The 17756-nt window shown below is 35.3% G+C and overlaps 1 protein-coding gene across 2 annotated transcripts in view; it reads left to right on the forward strand.

The window, feature by feature from the left end:
• The window catches only part of ReepA (Receptor expression enhancing protein A), a 194292-nt gene that overhangs the window by 67673 nt on the left and 108863 nt on the right, over positions 1-17756 (forward strand). Inside the window, exon 3 of one of the 2 annotated variants that reach the window (XM_090392373.1) lies at positions 10051-10130. The exons of the other annotated variant lie outside the window; for it this stretch is intronic. Coding sequence (XP_090248499.1) covers positions 10051-10130 — 80 coding nt within the window. The remainder of the gene's footprint in view (positions 1-10050; positions 10131-17756) is intronic. 2 annotated transcript variants of the gene reach the window in all.

Raw genomic sequence — 17756 nt, forward strand, 5'->3', positions numbered from 1 at the left:
ATTAATTAATTACCATTACCTCCCTCAAATGCTCCTTTATCCTTTACCACTTCCCATGCACTATCAACATCCAGCCCTTGCAGTTTTACATGCCATGGCACTGATCCAAGCAATCTCCTAAGCTTGTCATACTTACCAGCCCAGTAATTCCACATGTACCCTGTCTTAATTGAAAATTCCACACATTTAGCCACCTCCCAGGTCAAGACTTTATGATCACTCATACTGGGATTGGACGGTATACCAGCTCGAGTCTTACGTGAAGTGGCAAAGGAATTGTCGCCCTTGACCATATTGTTTAATTTAAGTCTCAGCTGTGGGTTAGTCCTGAGGGGGTGGAAAGAGGGGAAAAATAGTTCCATTGCATAAAGGAGACTAAAAGACTGCTGTTTCAAATTACCAATTGATTAGCATATCAGGAGTTGTTAAGGTTTTGGAGAAATTAGTCGAGAGCAAAATACAGGAATGGATAGATGGAAATGGGATACTGTATGGGGTCAGCATGGTTTTGTGAAGGGTAGATCATGCCTCAGTAACTTGCTCACATTCTATAATATAGTGATGGCTGAACTGGATAAGGGTAATGTGTTTACAGTGATACTGCTGGACTTTGCTAAGGCCTTTGACAGGATACGATATGGAATTATAATCAGTAAACTGCAGCACATGGGGATGGATATAGGATTGGTGAGATGGATAGGAAGGTGGTTAATGGAGAGATATCAGAGAGTAGTTTATTCAGGAATGGAGTTCAAAAGAAGGACTGTTACTAGTGGTGTGCCACAGGGTTCTGTTCTTGGACCACTGCTATTTAATTTGTTCATTAATGACATAGGAAAGGATCTGAGAGGAACTGTTCATTTATTTGCCGATGATGCAAAGTTGGGTAGAGCAATAGTGAATACACATGATGTCAAAATTTTGCAGGATCATTTGGATAGATTGGCAGACTTGGCTAAGGAGAATAGATGTCAGTTTAATGTGGCAAAGTGTAATGTTATGCATTTTGGGGTGAAAAGATTAGCAGCTATATACCACATTGGTGGAACTGTACTTCAGGAAATTGACGAAGCCAGAGATTTGGGAGTGTTGGTGAATAGGGAGTTGAAGTTTAGTGGGCACATAGGAAAAGTGGCAAAATCAGCTCATCCGATCACTTGGTTACTGAACAATACAAGCATGTTATTGTTCCTCTTTATCGAGCCTTGATAAGACCCCATGTTGACTACTGACTGCTGTGCCCAAATCTGGGTGCCAGGGTTTCTTCTTGATGGGGAGGAGGTAGAGAGGATCCAGAAGCAAGTGACCACGATGATAGCTGGTCTATGGAATGAACCTTACAAGAACAGGTTGAAGATCTGTCAACCAATTTAGGAAATTGGTTGATAGGCGAAAAAGGGGTGATATGATTGAAACATTAAAATTACTGAGAGGTTTTTATAAGATTAATTCAGAGGAAATTTTTCAGAACAGTTCTGGTTGTAGGAGAGCTAGGGGCCATCCATGGAAACTGAGCAGGAGTGTAGTTAGCAAGGGTGTTAGAACTAGGTTTTTTACTTGGAGAGTGGTGAATGAGTGGAATAAGCTGCTAGAGTCTGTTGTGGGTGCCATGACTATGAGTTCAAAGCAAAGTATGGTAGATATTGTGCAAATTGCAAATAGTTCTTGGCATGATGTTTAGGGTCTCTCTCGATGAGTAAGGACTCCTTGGAGTTGCCCATAATAATAATATTTCTTGAGGATTTTTGCCAGTTTGTTATAAATAGAGCTGATATGTGGAATGGTGATATAACCTTTCACATTGTTATTCTCTTCGCCATGTAGGAGCATTAAACAAGAGTTTAGAAATCGACCGTTTACGATAACCATTCTTCTAAAAAATTGATAAAAGTAGCTTTAAGTCTTTGGTAATCTCTTTTTCATTGCTAATGAAAAAGAGATTGCTCACAGGTTTCTAAAGTAGAAATAATACAAACTTTTGAGGTTGATAATGATGGGACTGAGCATGAAGATATCTGCTGATATGTGTATTCTTTCTGTAGATGAAAGTTTTTAGTTTTTCAAACAAATGAGTAAGTTTTACATCAAGAAAAGGAAGCAAACTTCCTTTTCTTGATGTATTGTTGGTTGTAAAGAATGATTCAGTAACTCATGGAGTGATTAAGGGCCATGGCTCCAAATAAAGAAAATAACATCTTTTCCACAAACTTGGTTTTAATGGAAAGGAGTTTATTGCTTTACTTCGAAATCTTCTGAGTATATATTTGCTAGTATAGATGATAGAGGGCTTCCATTAGCTAACCAGTAAATTTGCTTGTAAATCATGTTTCCAAAAATGAAGTAGCTTGAATTTATATACAGTGACTTAAGAGTGTCAATAATTTTTTAGATAATTTATCTTGAAAAAGAACTAATACTTTTTCTGTGGGTACATTAGTAAATAGAGAATTGACATCAAAGCTTGCTAAGATTTCATCTTTTTGTAGATGTATGGCTTTAATCATGGAAACAAAGTATTCAAAATTCTTAATATAAGAATTAGAAGAACCTGTAAAATATTTTAATAATTATGCCAGATGTGTGGCTAACTTATAAGTAGGGGAGTCAATTCCATATACAGTTGGTCTTAGTGTTCTCTTTGTGTATTTTTGGAACCCAATACATGCAAGGAATGAGGGGGGGGGGTACAGGGATTTGGGAGATAATCTTAATTCTCTAGAGAATGCAAAAGTAGTCTTGAGGAGGTTATTAGTCCATTTATGTAATTCTCGTGTTGGATCATTATCAAGAATAGAGTAAGTATCTGTGTGTAGTAGCTCTGCCATTTTGTAATAATATTCTTTGGTATGTAGGATGACTTTCATTTCCTTGTCAGCAGGGAAGGATTATAATATTTTCATTTTCTTTTAAATTTTTTAGTGTTTGGAGCTCTGCTTTTGCTTGGATAATAGCAAAGATAGATTCTGATTCTAATTGCATTAATTTAGCTTCATGAGGTGGAAGAAAAGAAGCAGTCTTTTCAATTTTGGATAATAAAAGTCCTTTAGGAATACTACGAGGGGAAATTGCAAAGTTAAAACTCTTTCTGAGAATATCTGTTTCTGTGTTTGAAAGATGGTAACCAGACTTATTGATTATGATCTTGTTAAGAGGAAGATACTTTGGTTTAGAAAACTTCTTTTGTTCTGATTTCAAAGCAACAAATTTTCTAATTTGAATTTATTTCTGTTCTAGATGTTAGTTGCTTGAGAGGTAAGCATAAATCAATGCATTGTCATAAGTTATTTTCTACAGTTTGTTCTAAAGAGGCAGATAAAAAAGCCTTATGGGAATTTAACTGTGCTATATATATATATATATATTTTTTTTTTTTTTTTTTTTTTTTTACGTGGTCTGAAAACTCTGCCCTAGTGAACAAGATGGTACTTTTTTTCCGATAAGTTGGCCAGTGATTTCACACTTGGCAATGAAATTCATGTACTGCCTTTAAGACATTCACAAGCATCCATGTCCACAACAGAGTTTAAATATGCAGCCTGTTAGTTGAAGAGAAACTATGCTAACTGCTCAGCCAATCAGGTCAGCAGATTGGGTATTTCTTCATTTGTAGTTAAGATTTTGGAAAAATAAAAAAAAATTGTCTTATACAGAATTTGGACAGTGAATGTGAGATTTAGAGGCCAATGTGATTTTGTTGAAGGATTGTCTGGTTTTAGTAATATGGTCATTATATCTGGTCATTGAGAGTTAACTTTTAAGAGATTTTATTTCTCTTTGTCGATCAGCTGGCAATTCTGCTAGCATTAATCTGGTAAGCATAATTTGTTTTCAGAACAAAAATATAAAATTTCAAAGAAAATATTCCTATTTTATCATTACTTAAATTTAGAAAACCTGTCTTTTACCTTGATTCAGCATGTTTAAAAAAAATTTTAATATTTCATATAAGCGTGATATCATTTGTTAATCAAGTTTTCATATATTTTATTAGTTCATTAACTTTTGTTAATAAAAGTTTGTATTGAAATGTTTTTTTGTCAAGTATATTTAAAAATGAAAATATTAACTTGTACCTGGATATAGTTGGCTTGGCAGTTGATAAAATCATCCTTTTGATGGATCACTTCATTAGTCACTGTTAATCACACAGTGATAAAATAAATAAATTATCACATATCATTAATTTTCTAATTAATGATAAATATGTGATAAATTAGCTAATGATTTCACTATAAATCTTGATTAGCTTCAAAAGTTCATGTAAGTCTTGTAATTCTTTTGGTATTGTTAGATGCTGTTATAACTGTTGCAGGTTCCATTGTTAGTGTTCTCTCTCTGTGTGTTTCACTTTATCATTCATATAAGATTGGACAGTAAATTGTACTTCACAAGAAATTATATTCCCTTTTTAGCCCTTTTATTCTTGAAACAATTATGTTATCATTATTACCCAAGATCCCATGGAGTCAAAGACTCATCTAGGAGATCCTTTTATCAAACACACAGCTCATCATATCATATCATGCTTTAAACACACTCAAATTCTCTGCAGATACCACACTCAGGCTAGTCATTCCAATCATTCAGAACTCTGCATGAAAAAAACCTGCTTCTCACACCCTCTTTATACAGTTTCCAGGAATGACCTATGGTTCTCCCCTGATCTCCCACTATTTTCTGTAGAACCTCTCCAGCATTCATCCTATGACAACCCCTTAATAACTTGTAGGTCTCTATCATATCTCCCCTCTTCCTCCTGTTCACTAGACTCTGCAAGTTGCATCTTCTCAATCTTTCCTCATACTCGACATTCCAGAGGTTAGAAACTACCTTAGTCAGTCACTTCTGGACCCTTTCCAACATCTCTTCATCCTTCTGAAAACTAGGTGACCAAATATGGGCACAATAGTCCATGTGTGGCCTAATCAAAGCCTTATACAACAGAACAAGAATCTCCCTACTTCTACAAGTCGGTATCCTCCGCATCATTCCCAGAAGCGTTTGTGTTGTCTTCACAATTTTGGCTATGTGTCCCCTAAATTTCAGATCCTTATCCACTATTCACCTGCAGATCTCTTATTTCATCCACCTCCGACAATATATCCTTACCAAGCATAAATTCTGCATCCCATTTTTGTTTTCCAAATTTTAAAACCTTACATTTTGCAACATTGAACTCATATCCCCATTCCCATGCCCAATCACTCAATTTATGCAAGTCTTCTTGTAAGTCCACAATATCTTCTCTACTCTTCATAGTTCATCCCAACTTTGCATCATATGCAAACAACTGAATATCTCCATCCAAATCTTCACTAATATCATTAATATACAAGTTAAACAGCAATGTATGTTCCTAAAACAGACACTTGAGGCACACCACTAGTAACTTTCCTTTTCCTGGATATCGCATCCAATCTAATATCCAACCCCATCCACTCCAGTTTGACTATGAACTTATCATGCGGTGATCTATCAAAAGCCTTTGCTAAATCTAAGTATATTACTATGTATCCTTCTCTGTCCATGGAAGCAGTCACCTTATTGTAATAAGTAAGTAGATTACTAAAACATGACCTCCCTTTAGTAAATCCATGCTGTCCATGAAAGATAATACCATTGTCAACTCAATTCTGAATCCTAGTTCTCACACGCTTCTTTAACAACTTAACTACAACACCTGACACACAGATAGGCCTATAGTTTGATGCTTGAGTTCTATCACCTCCTTTATGAAGTGGCACAATCTTGCCCTCCTCCCACTTTTTAGGAACTTGACCCAGTGCAAGACTCGTGTTAAAAAAATATGTCAAGGCTGGCGTCAACTCCCTGGCACATTCCTTCAGAATACGTGCTGATATATTATCATGTCCCACAGCCTTATTTACATCTAGGTTGTTCAACTCCCCATACACCTCTTGCTCACTTACAGTCAGTCTCTCTTCCCCATCATCAACTGCTCTCAATCTCCTTCTGATTCATAAAGCAGTTCATAAAGGTCTTTTAATCATTTACAAGATTGAAAGACCTTTATGAACTGCTCATTAAGTATCTCCACCACACCTTCTGCAACAGCTGTCTTTATACCATTTTCTCCAGTCAGTGTCATCCTTCCATGATAATTCTTTCTTTTTGCTGGCTACATATCGAAAGAACTCCTTAGGATTCTTTTTTTTGCTTCATTAGCTAACTGCTGTTCATACCTCTCGCCAACCAAGTCACCCACCTTGCCTGGTCTTTTTAGTCCTCATGGAATTGGTTATTTCCACTTCTCTTTTGCCGCCTCCATAATGCCCTTTTTTCTCTGTATCACGTGCTTAATCTCTTTATTCATCCATTTCACACCTACCTTATTTAACCTGATCATCCTTGGAATACATTTAGACATTGCATCTATTAGATAGTTTTTTAAAATTTCCCAAGTTGCATTGATCTCTTTTCCAGCTAACTTCTCATTCCATGCCACACCTTCAAGCTGTCTCCAGAGTTCTTCATAATCATCCCCCTTTTCTTACAGAGGTCCTCACACTGCTGGCAACCATCCAGGTAATCATCTCATGGTCACTCTCACCAATTGATGGGTGATTTGACACTTCATTTATAATTACATCCTCTGATGAGATGTCCAAATCCAAGACCCTCAATCATCGTGTGCCCTCTGTTACATACTGTCTGAGGTAGTTATCCCTCAAAAACTCAAGAAACTCATTTTCTTTACTTCCAGTTGCTATCTCATCATTCCAGTCTATATTGCAATAATTAAAATCGCCCATTATGATCACTCTTTTCTTATTTGCTTGGCTAATTTGATTATACATTTCATAGTCACTACCATCCACATTTCCTGGTCTATAACATCATCCAACCAAGTATTTGATTCCATTGACCTCTATCTCACACCATGCTGCCTCAAAACCACTGGCACTATTTCCCTCTTGCATCTCTACTTTTTATGGACATAACTCTTTCTCTATCATCAATAGCGCTCCCCTCCCTTTTTTTACCCTTCTATCCTCACAAAACATATCATATCCTTCCATCTCTATTCCTGTCAGGATGTCGTACTCATCTAACCATGTCTCACTTATTTCAACAATTTTTGGGTGAACAGACTCAATTAGTGCAACCATTTCATCTGCCTTGTTTCTTACACTTCTAGCATTTATATATAAACACAACAGCTCATTCCTGGATCTACAGCTAGTTCCACTGATAACACTCATTCGATGTGATCTCTCCATGCTCGACTGGGGCCATTTCCCTTTCTGCTTATTCATTTTAGAACCTTCGATTCCAACTGTTTCCTCTTGATCCCAGGTCATCCCATTCCTTTCCTGTCTACACATGCTCTCACATCCTCTTGGTGCATCCACCTTTCTCATGCTGTGTACTCGCCCTTTTTTTTTATTGGTGGGAGGAAACAAAAGTTTGTATATGCAGGTTAAAACAAGATTATAATTTTTGTCAAGTATAATTTACACTCCAACCGAATATAAAAACTGCTAGAAGATTATATGATGATATTTTAACTTCTGCATATTTTCTTTAGAATGCTAATACAGTGATACCTTGGCTAACGAAGATAATTCGTTTCGGAATCACATTCGTTAGCCAAAACATGATTTCCCTTAGGTTTCTATAGAAAATCGCTTAATTCGTTCTGGATTTACTATTTTACTATTTGGATTTACTGCCTACTATTTAAAGATAAGTTTTATAAAATAGTAAAAAGCACACTATAAAAGGGCAAAAACTCACCAAAGGCTGAGATGAACAGCTACCCAATTAGATGAAGGAGAATGGAAAGTAGAATGAAAAACTGACGATCTTTACACTATTATAAACACTTTACACTTTATTAAACTGAAAATATGTACACAACGTTTTTACTATTCTTCTTCCAAATTTTCAAAATTTATTCAAGGTAAGTCTCCTCTTCTTCAGTAGCTGGCTTCTGTCTCTTTGCTAAAGGAGAAGTCAAAAATCTGTCCAAAGTTGATTGAACTTCTCTTTTTATCAGAATGTTTTTAAAGTGATTCAGACACTTCTCGCTGTCTCAAACGTAAACAACCCAGTCGAGTTGGTGGGTCTTCCCTATGTGATGTGGTCAGCTCATTTCTTTGTCACACACATACAGCTGGAAAAGATAAGCTCCTGGAATGGCCCGACCGTTCATGTTTGCTGCTTTATGTTAGCACGTACATCCACTAAAATATTCGTTAGCCAAGTCCAAAAAACAAAGAAAGAAAAATTCGTTAGCAGGGTCACTCGTTAGCCGAGGTATCACTATATTGAGAAATTCAGGTGATATTTTGTGTTCTTTTTGACCTTGCATCATTTTAATGACATTATATTGTTGTGTATAATTTTTTCTTCCTATCTGCACTTTCTGAGAATTAATGAGAAGACTTACACATTTTATAGTTCTCTTTTTTTTTAACTTGACCATAACAGATTTTAATTATTTTGTTAGTGTACACATACACACTATTTATATAATTGGTGAACTTGAAGGATCAACTGCATGGTTAGCTGATTATTTTCATTGAAATCTCAGGAATTGCAGGCAATTGTTTTGAAGTGCAGGATGAAATAAGAACATGTATGCTAACTTCTGTCTGCATAGAAATAGTTAACTAGAAGCAACTGAAATACAGGCAGTCCCCATCTTATGGATGGGTTTTGTTCCAGAGGACAGGAAGTCAAAAAAAGTTTATTCGGGTCTATTTTAAAAGCTGGCTGTATCTGATAGAAGTTTACCATATAAGCTAGAAATGTTTATAATGTAATGTTAAGTGCTAACAAAGGGAAATTTGAAATACATTTTTGATGGTGAATCGCTTAAATTAAGAAAATTATAAATTTAAAACATTTAGAATTGTAGATTTCAATGATTCAGGTAATTTACTGATTATGACTACAATCATCTTTAATGATTGTATTCATAATCAGTGTATCCAGTTTAAAGTTATGTAATAGACTTGCAATGCCTTAATCGACTTCATAATTCCTAATGATATTCAATTTCATTTCATAAAGGTAGGAATCATGAATTTGTGGAATTCATGCTGTTTGCTGTTTCTACTTCACATGGAATAAAGTCTTCTTACAGAAAGTTATGATAATATACAGTGAATTATATGACATTTCCCAACTTAAATTAAACGTTAATCGTTCATCCAATCACCCTTTCTGATATTTACTATTTTCAATTTTATCTATTTCCTTAACACCAGAAAAGTCTCAGCATAGAATGTTTTTTTGCAGTTTTACTGATGATCCGAACTCTGAACCTCTCTTTACCAGGAAAATCTCAGAAACTAGTCATTCCATTGTCTGCTTAAGTTGTAGTTTACTTATTATTCAAACACTGCATCTCTGATTATTCCATATAGTTAACCCCTAGAAACCAAGTGGTTTCTAGGGGTTAACTATATGGAACATAGGTGTCATATACAGTAAATCACTGTATCTACCAAGGAAGTATAACTGCAGGAAATGAACACTTTGAAAGAGTAGGTTCTCCAACATATGGTGTTATATACAGTAGAAAACAAAGGAATGTATTCAGTGTAGTACAGTTGACTCTCGCTATAGCAAACACCACTATGACCAACACACTTAACTACCAAAAAGTCCCAATCAAAGTTATGCAAGATTCAATATTAAAAGAAATTCACTATAGCAAATTGTTTCCACTGTAACAAACAGTTTCCATGTTCCTTACAAGTTTGCTATGGTGAGAGCTGACTGTATCAGAATACATCTGAAGAAAGTAGCTGTGGTATTTCATGTGTATTCTTGTAGTGTTCAGGATAATTTAAATAGATAATTTAAAATCGATTTGTGCTACTTCTGTTATGTGAAAACTTTAATACACCATGGCAAATCTCATTTTGCCAGTATTAGAAATTTGTTTTCTCGGGGAAGGAAATTTTAATTTTACTGTTATTCGTAATTCTGTGATTTTTTTTAAACTCATATGGTGACAATTATAAACACCTTTAACAATTCTATCAAGTTTTATTCTAAAGAATTAATTTCTTTCAGGTAAAATGGATGATGTACTGGATTGTGTTTGCTCTCTTCACATGTGTAGAAACATTTGCTGATATCCTAGTCTCATTTTGGTATGTCCTAACAACTAACACCAAGCTTTTCCTCAGAAAACATTTAATTATAATGAAATTATTAATCTGAAACTGTGCTAAGTTTACTGCAAGTTTACTGCAGACTTACTATAAACAGAAAGCAAAGACTAAGAAAGCAATTTACTTAATACATGATTAAAAAGGTCATTCAGTTATGATCGTATTATTTGCTTTAATATTAGTCTTTATTATATTTCTTGCCATTAGTTTTCTTTTCTACAAGCTGTATTTCTCTAACCTTGAAAACTTTACATTAATACCAGTAAAAAAGTACTTGACTTCCTTTAAGCACTGCAAGTATGTATTTGTCATTTAAAAATCCATTTATGATAGTACAGAATAACATTTCTCTACTCTTTGCTTCCATTTATTTTACATATTAAAACATGCTGTTTTCTTTACCTACGAGCTAGTGTGTGTTTTTTAAAACAAGCGTTTTATGTGATTAACCTTGTTGTCTTATTCTGTGGTGCAGCTTTAATTTTCCTTATCCCTTTCATATCAGAAATTTCTTGTATATCCAGTATTATTTTTCAGTATTATTTGGCACGAGAATGAATAATTTCTTAATATAGATATTTCAGCCTGAATCTAACAGCCAATCATCAGTGCACAAGCAAATTTCCAAGGTGGAGTATGAACGATGGATTGTTATTCCCTTTCACAGATATGAGCTAGAGTGACACTTTCAAGAGATGGTGAATAAATAAAAATAAACTAGAATAATAATAAAAAGAAAAAAGAAGATGAAATGAAAATAAAAGACAAATGAACTAAAAAAATAATAATAAGTTAAATTAAAAACTGATTTATGTTTGGATGGTGTAAAAGTGCTTCAGCATTCCCTTTCAACTGCTCAAACTTATAATGACACTGATCTAACAGGCATGTATTGGACCATAGGATGTTGTGATCATTGTCCATTCCTTACCAGATTTTTCTCGCTTGAGTGATGCAAGACTGATGTTCCTGCAATCAGTTTCAAATGAACATTTGGTTTGTTTAAAGTAAGAACAGAGGCAATTACATTGAACCTGGTAAACACTAAAGAGAGAGAGAGAGAGTGTTTTGTGGATGGTAACCAGAAGGAGATTTTATTAACAGGAATGAATGTGCAAACTAAATGGTATCTTTTTAGGAACTTTGAAATTGATTCAGATATTCCTGTGATTCAGGGAATTTGGACTCTTCGTACAGGGTCTGGGGGACTGGATTGTAAGTGTTACAGATGCATTTAATCTTTTTTTGAGGTGAAGCCATTCTTCTACCATAGTAATTTGGATAGTATCAAGTTCTAGTTGGAGATGATCCTTAGGGTTGGAGCAGATAACATGTGCTGTATTAAGTAACAATTTGATAATGCTCATATTTTGAGGTGGATGATGGACAGAACCTCCTATGTAATGGCCTGTGAAGATGTATTTACAGCGAACAGAAGCTATAAGTAATCCAGATGGGATACAGGAGAACACGATGTCTAAGATGGCTAATTTTGTATCTTTTTTTAAACCATAGTGAAGTTGATGCAGGCTATTAATCTTGGTTAGCAAGGCAGCCAGAGATACCTGAGATTCATAGCATGTCCAAGAGGAAGATTGCAGTTATTATATTGAGGAGAATAAGGAGTCTGTAAGATGTTTTAATTAGAAATTGACTAAGGCATGAGAAAGGGACTCCCCATAGTAGTAACTTTGATCTATTTGCTAAAATAAAGAGCCAAAAAGCTTCATTTCGGTGATGCAAAGTTATATAAATTAAGTAGATATTAAATCCAACATTATTTCAAAGCCGAATAGAAACTATAAAAGTTTCGTACGAAATTTGACCATACAGCTTACGAGAATACACTTGCTGGCATTTACTCTACTAAACTTTTATAGTTTCTGTATTCGGCTTTCAAATAATGTTGGATTTAATATCCACTTGATTTATATAAAATTGATCTACTTGTTTCTATAGATGAAGTAATCTAAATGATTGACAAAGTCAGTTCAACTATGTCTGGGGAGAAGGGAGAGCCCTTGTGATAACAACTGGAGAATGTCAGCAAGATGTACATTAGTAAATAAGGGAGGAATGTAAAAACTAAATCCTGATGTCCGTAGGCTATAAGGATCGATTTTTAATTTGTTTTCGGGAATTCTGATGAATTTTTCGTCATGAAAGAATGCTAGTGCCCTGTGTGAGCACTTTAGAAACTAGCTATGCTATGAGTATGATGGGAATTCTTTTTAGTGGGTTCTTTAAAAGTGGAGTCTTCCAATTTTTTTTTTTTTTTTTTCAGTGCCCTTGTGCTAACTGACCACGTTGCTGAGTAGAGAATTCAGTTTGTTGATTTCGCTTAATTGTAGGATTCTGATCAGTCTCTAGGTACATGGAAGGGAAATTTCTGTTATACTCAAAATTGTTCATGATCACTGCAGCTCTTCTTTTAATCTGGTTTGTAATAGTTAACTGGTTATTTCATCTCAGGAATTTTAGTGCCTTGATTCCAGCTAGAGACAAATTTGGGCGTGTTTGGCTTTGAGTAGTACAGAAGAAACTGGAGGCGTCATGTAATAATAATAATAACGAAACTTCTAAAAACTTTATTTTATTTTTATTATATATATATATAATATTATGGAATCACAGATGGTTCGTCCATGTTCGATCACGAACATCCATGATTCGTCATTGCGTTGACGAACAGTGGCAGCAAAGACCACGTTGTCAGACAATATGAATTTGTGGGATTTTATTCAGTGCAGTGTATGTGAAATGTATTCATCAAGAAAATTAAAGGATATGTGGAAGGAAATTGAAACTGTAGAGAGAGTATGTATCATTTCAAAAGTGAGTTTCTGTTAGGTGATGAGAATGCAGCAGATATTAGTAGAGTGGACAGTATCAACAGTAGGATGGAAAATGATGTTATTAATGTCGAACATGTGGCCGTGAAAATATAGGAGAATGAAATGGACATTAATAAAGAAATTTCGTGCTGGAATGTTATCCTTCATAGACAAAATTGCAGAAGTGGCAAGAAAGAAGCAGGCATTCTGAAGGAATAATAAAAATTGACCAAAAAAACAAGTTAAGGAGAAAATTACAATATGGAGACTCAGTGATCAGGGAAGTAATTAATGAAGGTGTGACGAAATCGTGTTTTCTGGGTGGAAAAATTCATGATATTAGCTATGCCATCTGGATGCAAAAAAAGTAAGTTGAAGGAAATGTTGTCTTGATTGGTACAAATGATTTGAGAGGCGAGAAGTATTCTATGAGGGAGGATGCAAAGGAGTTGTTAGAAGATGCAAAACTGAAGAGTGAGAAGGTGAAGAATGTAAGTCTCCTACCAAGCTATGATAGAAGTGAACTGATGAGGATGGCATTGAGAGCCAGTGAGTCTATACGTAGATTGTGCAGAAGAAATGATGTAGGATCTGTGGTCCGTGTTTGACAGAAAGAAGAATTTGTACAATGCTGATGGACTGCATCCAAATGGTTTGGGTGTTAGGTGTCTAGAGAAGAGAGAGAGAGAGAGAGAGAGAGAGAGAGAGCTTTGTTCATTGAGCATGCTGGAGCACAAATTCAGGGAAACTTAAGCAATTAGAGTGAAAAACAGGAGAGTTTGTGTGCAGGCACCCCATGAGGTTAGTGAGTGTGAGAATGACGAAGTGCAGAATCTAATCTCTCAAGAAAAAATATTGAATAGGGTAGTCAATTCAGGAAGTAAAGGTGGGTGGGAGCCTAAAGGGATGCTGCAATTTTTATATACTACTGCTGGAAGTATCAGGAACAAGAGGAAGGCGTTTGTGCAACCTCACCAAAAGTTATAGGCATTAGTGAGACTTGGCTCCTCTTAGCCAAGTCTCACTAATGCATTCTATTCCTGTAACTACGTTCCTGATATAGTTACAGGAATAGAATGTGAAGGATTTAATATTTTCAAGGAAGATAGGATATGGGAGGGAGGGAGGGATACTGCTGATGATAGCTGATGAATTGCAGCCAAAAAAGAATAGGAGATAGGCGGAAGGGTGGCTGTTCATTTGAAGCAGTCTGGTATGAGATTAAGGCCAGTAAGACAAAATATACAGTTGGTTGTTGCTATAGTCCAGGGAGTTCCATGGATGATGTGTAAGACATGCATTGCCAAATTAGTACAATGAGTACAGGTCAAGTGATTATTATGGTGGACTTCAACTATGGAGATATATAATCTAGAAGGAAGAAAATCTCATAACCGGAAGGAAATAGTATTTATTCACTTACCAAGAGATGATTACTTAAGGAAGCATTTGATGGAGAGGACTAGGGGTGGGAGAGTATTGGACCTGGTCATAGGATCAGAAGAGCTATCCATAAGCAAGATGAAAGCGACGATGTGGTCTTGACTTAAGATATTATAAAACATGAGGAATATTCTGTCAAGAAGGGGTATGTTTGGAACTACAAGATAGGTGATTATGAAATGCTTAGGAAGAAGCTTAAATCTGTGCCATAGCATAAAACACTGCAGGGTAAGAATGATAGTATGCATGCATGTTGGGATATAGTTAAGGGTCATCTAGAGCAATGCTTCCCAAACTTATGGATGTAAAGGCCCCTGCCCCTCGGAAAAATTTAAATATTTCACGGTCCCATCGGAAAAAAATCGTAATACAGACATATATTATTATAATATTTATTGTATTTCTATTCAATACAAAAGATACACAGCGAATATTGCAAAAATCAAATGCAAATATTACATTTTTAGCATCTTACATACACATTTGACATGGCACACACTTAGTCTTAAAACATTTAAAATTTGTTTTCATTATTTCACGGTCCCCTCAATGAAACTAATGGCTCCCAAGGGGGCCGTGGCTCACAGTTTGGGAAGCACTGATCTAGTGGAAGCATTATTAAATTATATACCTATGGTAAGGAGGGTTAATCTGATAGGAATTTAGATGGATGAGTAATATCATTAAGCACAAGCTGCAGAAGAAGAAAATGCTGTAGAGGGTATATAAAGAAAAAGGTGACCAGCACACTCATGAACAATACAATGCTCAGCAAGAAAGGTCACCAGTATGGCAAGGAAGGCGAATTCAGATTAAGAGAAGAATCTAGCCAAGCCCCAAAGGACATCCCAAAGAGTTCTTTCACTATGTGAAACCCCTGCAGACAACATCTCTCCAGCAGAACGTCAAGCAATTACTAAACTACAAAAAAAAAAAAAAAAAAAAGATATAATAGTTGGCCAAGTGGTTAGCCTATCTGCTCTCCAGCCAAATGGCTGCGGGTTCGAATCTTGCCATGGGCATGGATGTTTGTTTATGAAAATACTAGTGATGGTGGTCGGCGGTAGATGGCATTGGTGTAGATGATGGAGGTAGTCGCGGCTCGTGGAGTGGTGGAGATGGAGATTTGTAGAGCAGGTACCCTCCCTCAATGAGTCTTTGGACTCCCTGGAGGTGTTATGTAATAATAATATAATAATTCTTCCTGCAGATAAAGGTAACACCACTAAAATTATTACAAACAGATACTTACTCGATTCTTGACAGAGATCCAACTTGTGAACTCCACAACCATACAAACAACCTTCTTAGAACAACTACAGAGTTTCTTAGAAATATTCGATTATCTCTTTGTTCACTTCATCCTTTAATTCCTAGATTATATGGATTGCCAAAAATTCATAAAGAAAATACTCCACTGAGACCAATTGTAGAAGGCATTGATTCACCTACTTATAAACTCTCAAAGTATTTAGCAAAATCTCTAAAGTGCTTATTAGACTCGACTTTTTCTTTTATCAAAAATTCTGTTGATTTTGTTTCAAGTGTTAAAAACATAAATATTCAAAAAGAAGAAATTATCACTAGTTTTGATGTCATTTACTTGTTCACAAATGTACCTACTGAAGAAGGTACATTTGTGAACATTCTTATTCTGTTAAAAGATAAATTATGAAAAAAAGTTATATCTCTATTCTGGGTGTTGACTGTTGAGCCCCTGTTAATTCTGGCTATTTCTAGTTTAATGACATTATTACAAACAAAACTCTGATTTAGCCATGGATAATCCTTTATCGTCCATACTGGCAAATTTATATTTGGAATCTTTGAAGAAAAGGCTAGCTCCTCCTTTTCTTTGAAACCAAAATTGTGGAGAAGATATAACAATGATATCTTCTTAATCTGCAGCCATGGTTCTGAGTCTCTAAAGAATTTCCTTGACCACCTCAACAGTCAACACCCAAAAATCCAATTTACTGCAGAATTTGAGATTGAGGGCTCTCTTCCATTCCTGGATGTCAAACTCGCTCATATTTCTGAGAAATTAAAAATCTCTGTTTACAGGAAACCAACTCACACCAACAGATATCTCCATCCACAGTCCCATCACTATCCACCTCAAAAACTTGGTATTACCTCCTATGCTAGGCAAACGTGCTCGCTCACTCCTGTGTGAAGAAGAAAAAGATATTAACAAAGAATTTCGGTTTCTTCTTACAACCTTTCAACAAAATGGTTGAAATAAACAGTTAATAAGTTACTTTTCAATCCACCCCCTCGCCATACTGAAAATAGAAATAGTGAAAAAGGCTACATATCCCTACCATATATTAGTTCCATTTTGCCAAAATTGGCCAAAGTTCTTAAAAAAATACATCTGGACTTCTTTCACTCCTCTTCTGAAACTCCATTTCTTGCTCAATAGGTCTAAACAAGAACATAACAACTTGAAATATCCCAGTGCTTACCAAGTTTGGTGCAACTGCAACATCTTATTTTGGCCTGACAAAAAATTCAATCGAATTACTTGTTGAAGAACATAAAAGAAATGTCACATGTGGCAGAACCACAGTTAGTGCTCTGTCGAACCATGTTCTGAATTCTGTTGATGCTAATGAAGAAACTTCATTCATCCAGTCCTATGGGACAAATCTGAAAATATCTTTTGATACTATAATGAACTGGAAAGAAGAATTGTGGAGTCCAAAGAAATCATTCTCAATCAATTACATCTCAACACCAACCTCAGCTATAATCTCTCAGACTGCCATTGCACTGCAATCGAACTTTGGCATTCACGAGATGTTGAATGCATGCCTACACCCAACAATGAGGAGATACACAGAACAGCTTCAAATGTTAATATGCCAATGCTTTAATGTATAGTTTTTTGATCTTTTGCAATTTTTGATGGTTGCTCCCTCTTGTTGCGCACTCGAAGAAGTCTTCTATGAAGAACGAAACTAGTCATGCAATCTAATTAAATAGTATTTCTTACTTTTATCTCTCGGCTTTCAATCATTTAATCTTTTTTAAAAAATATGTCTCTCAGCTGAGTAAATCCATTATATCACACACACACACACACTTTTTTTTCCATTTCATTTTAATTAATTTTTTTGTTTTGTTTATTTTAATTGTTTGGTGTCAACTTAGTATGTGGCTCATGTTTGAAACAAAAAATGGAATTAAAGTCCATTGTTTTTGCTGCACCTTGTGAATTTTGTTGTACACTGATGATTGCCTATTGGATTCAGGCCAAACTGTTTGCATTAATAAATTATTATTCATTTTTTTGCCTATGTATTTCTAATAATCTTTACTGTGT

Source organism: Typopeltis vanoorti, chromosome 5, assembly GCF_054136105.1.
Source record: "Typopeltis vanoorti isolate ZY-2024b chromosome 5, IOZ_Tvanoo_1.0, whole genome shotgun sequence".
Lineage (NCBI taxonomy): Eukaryota > Metazoa > Arthropoda > Arachnida > Uropygi > Thelyphonidae > Typopeltis > Typopeltis vanoorti.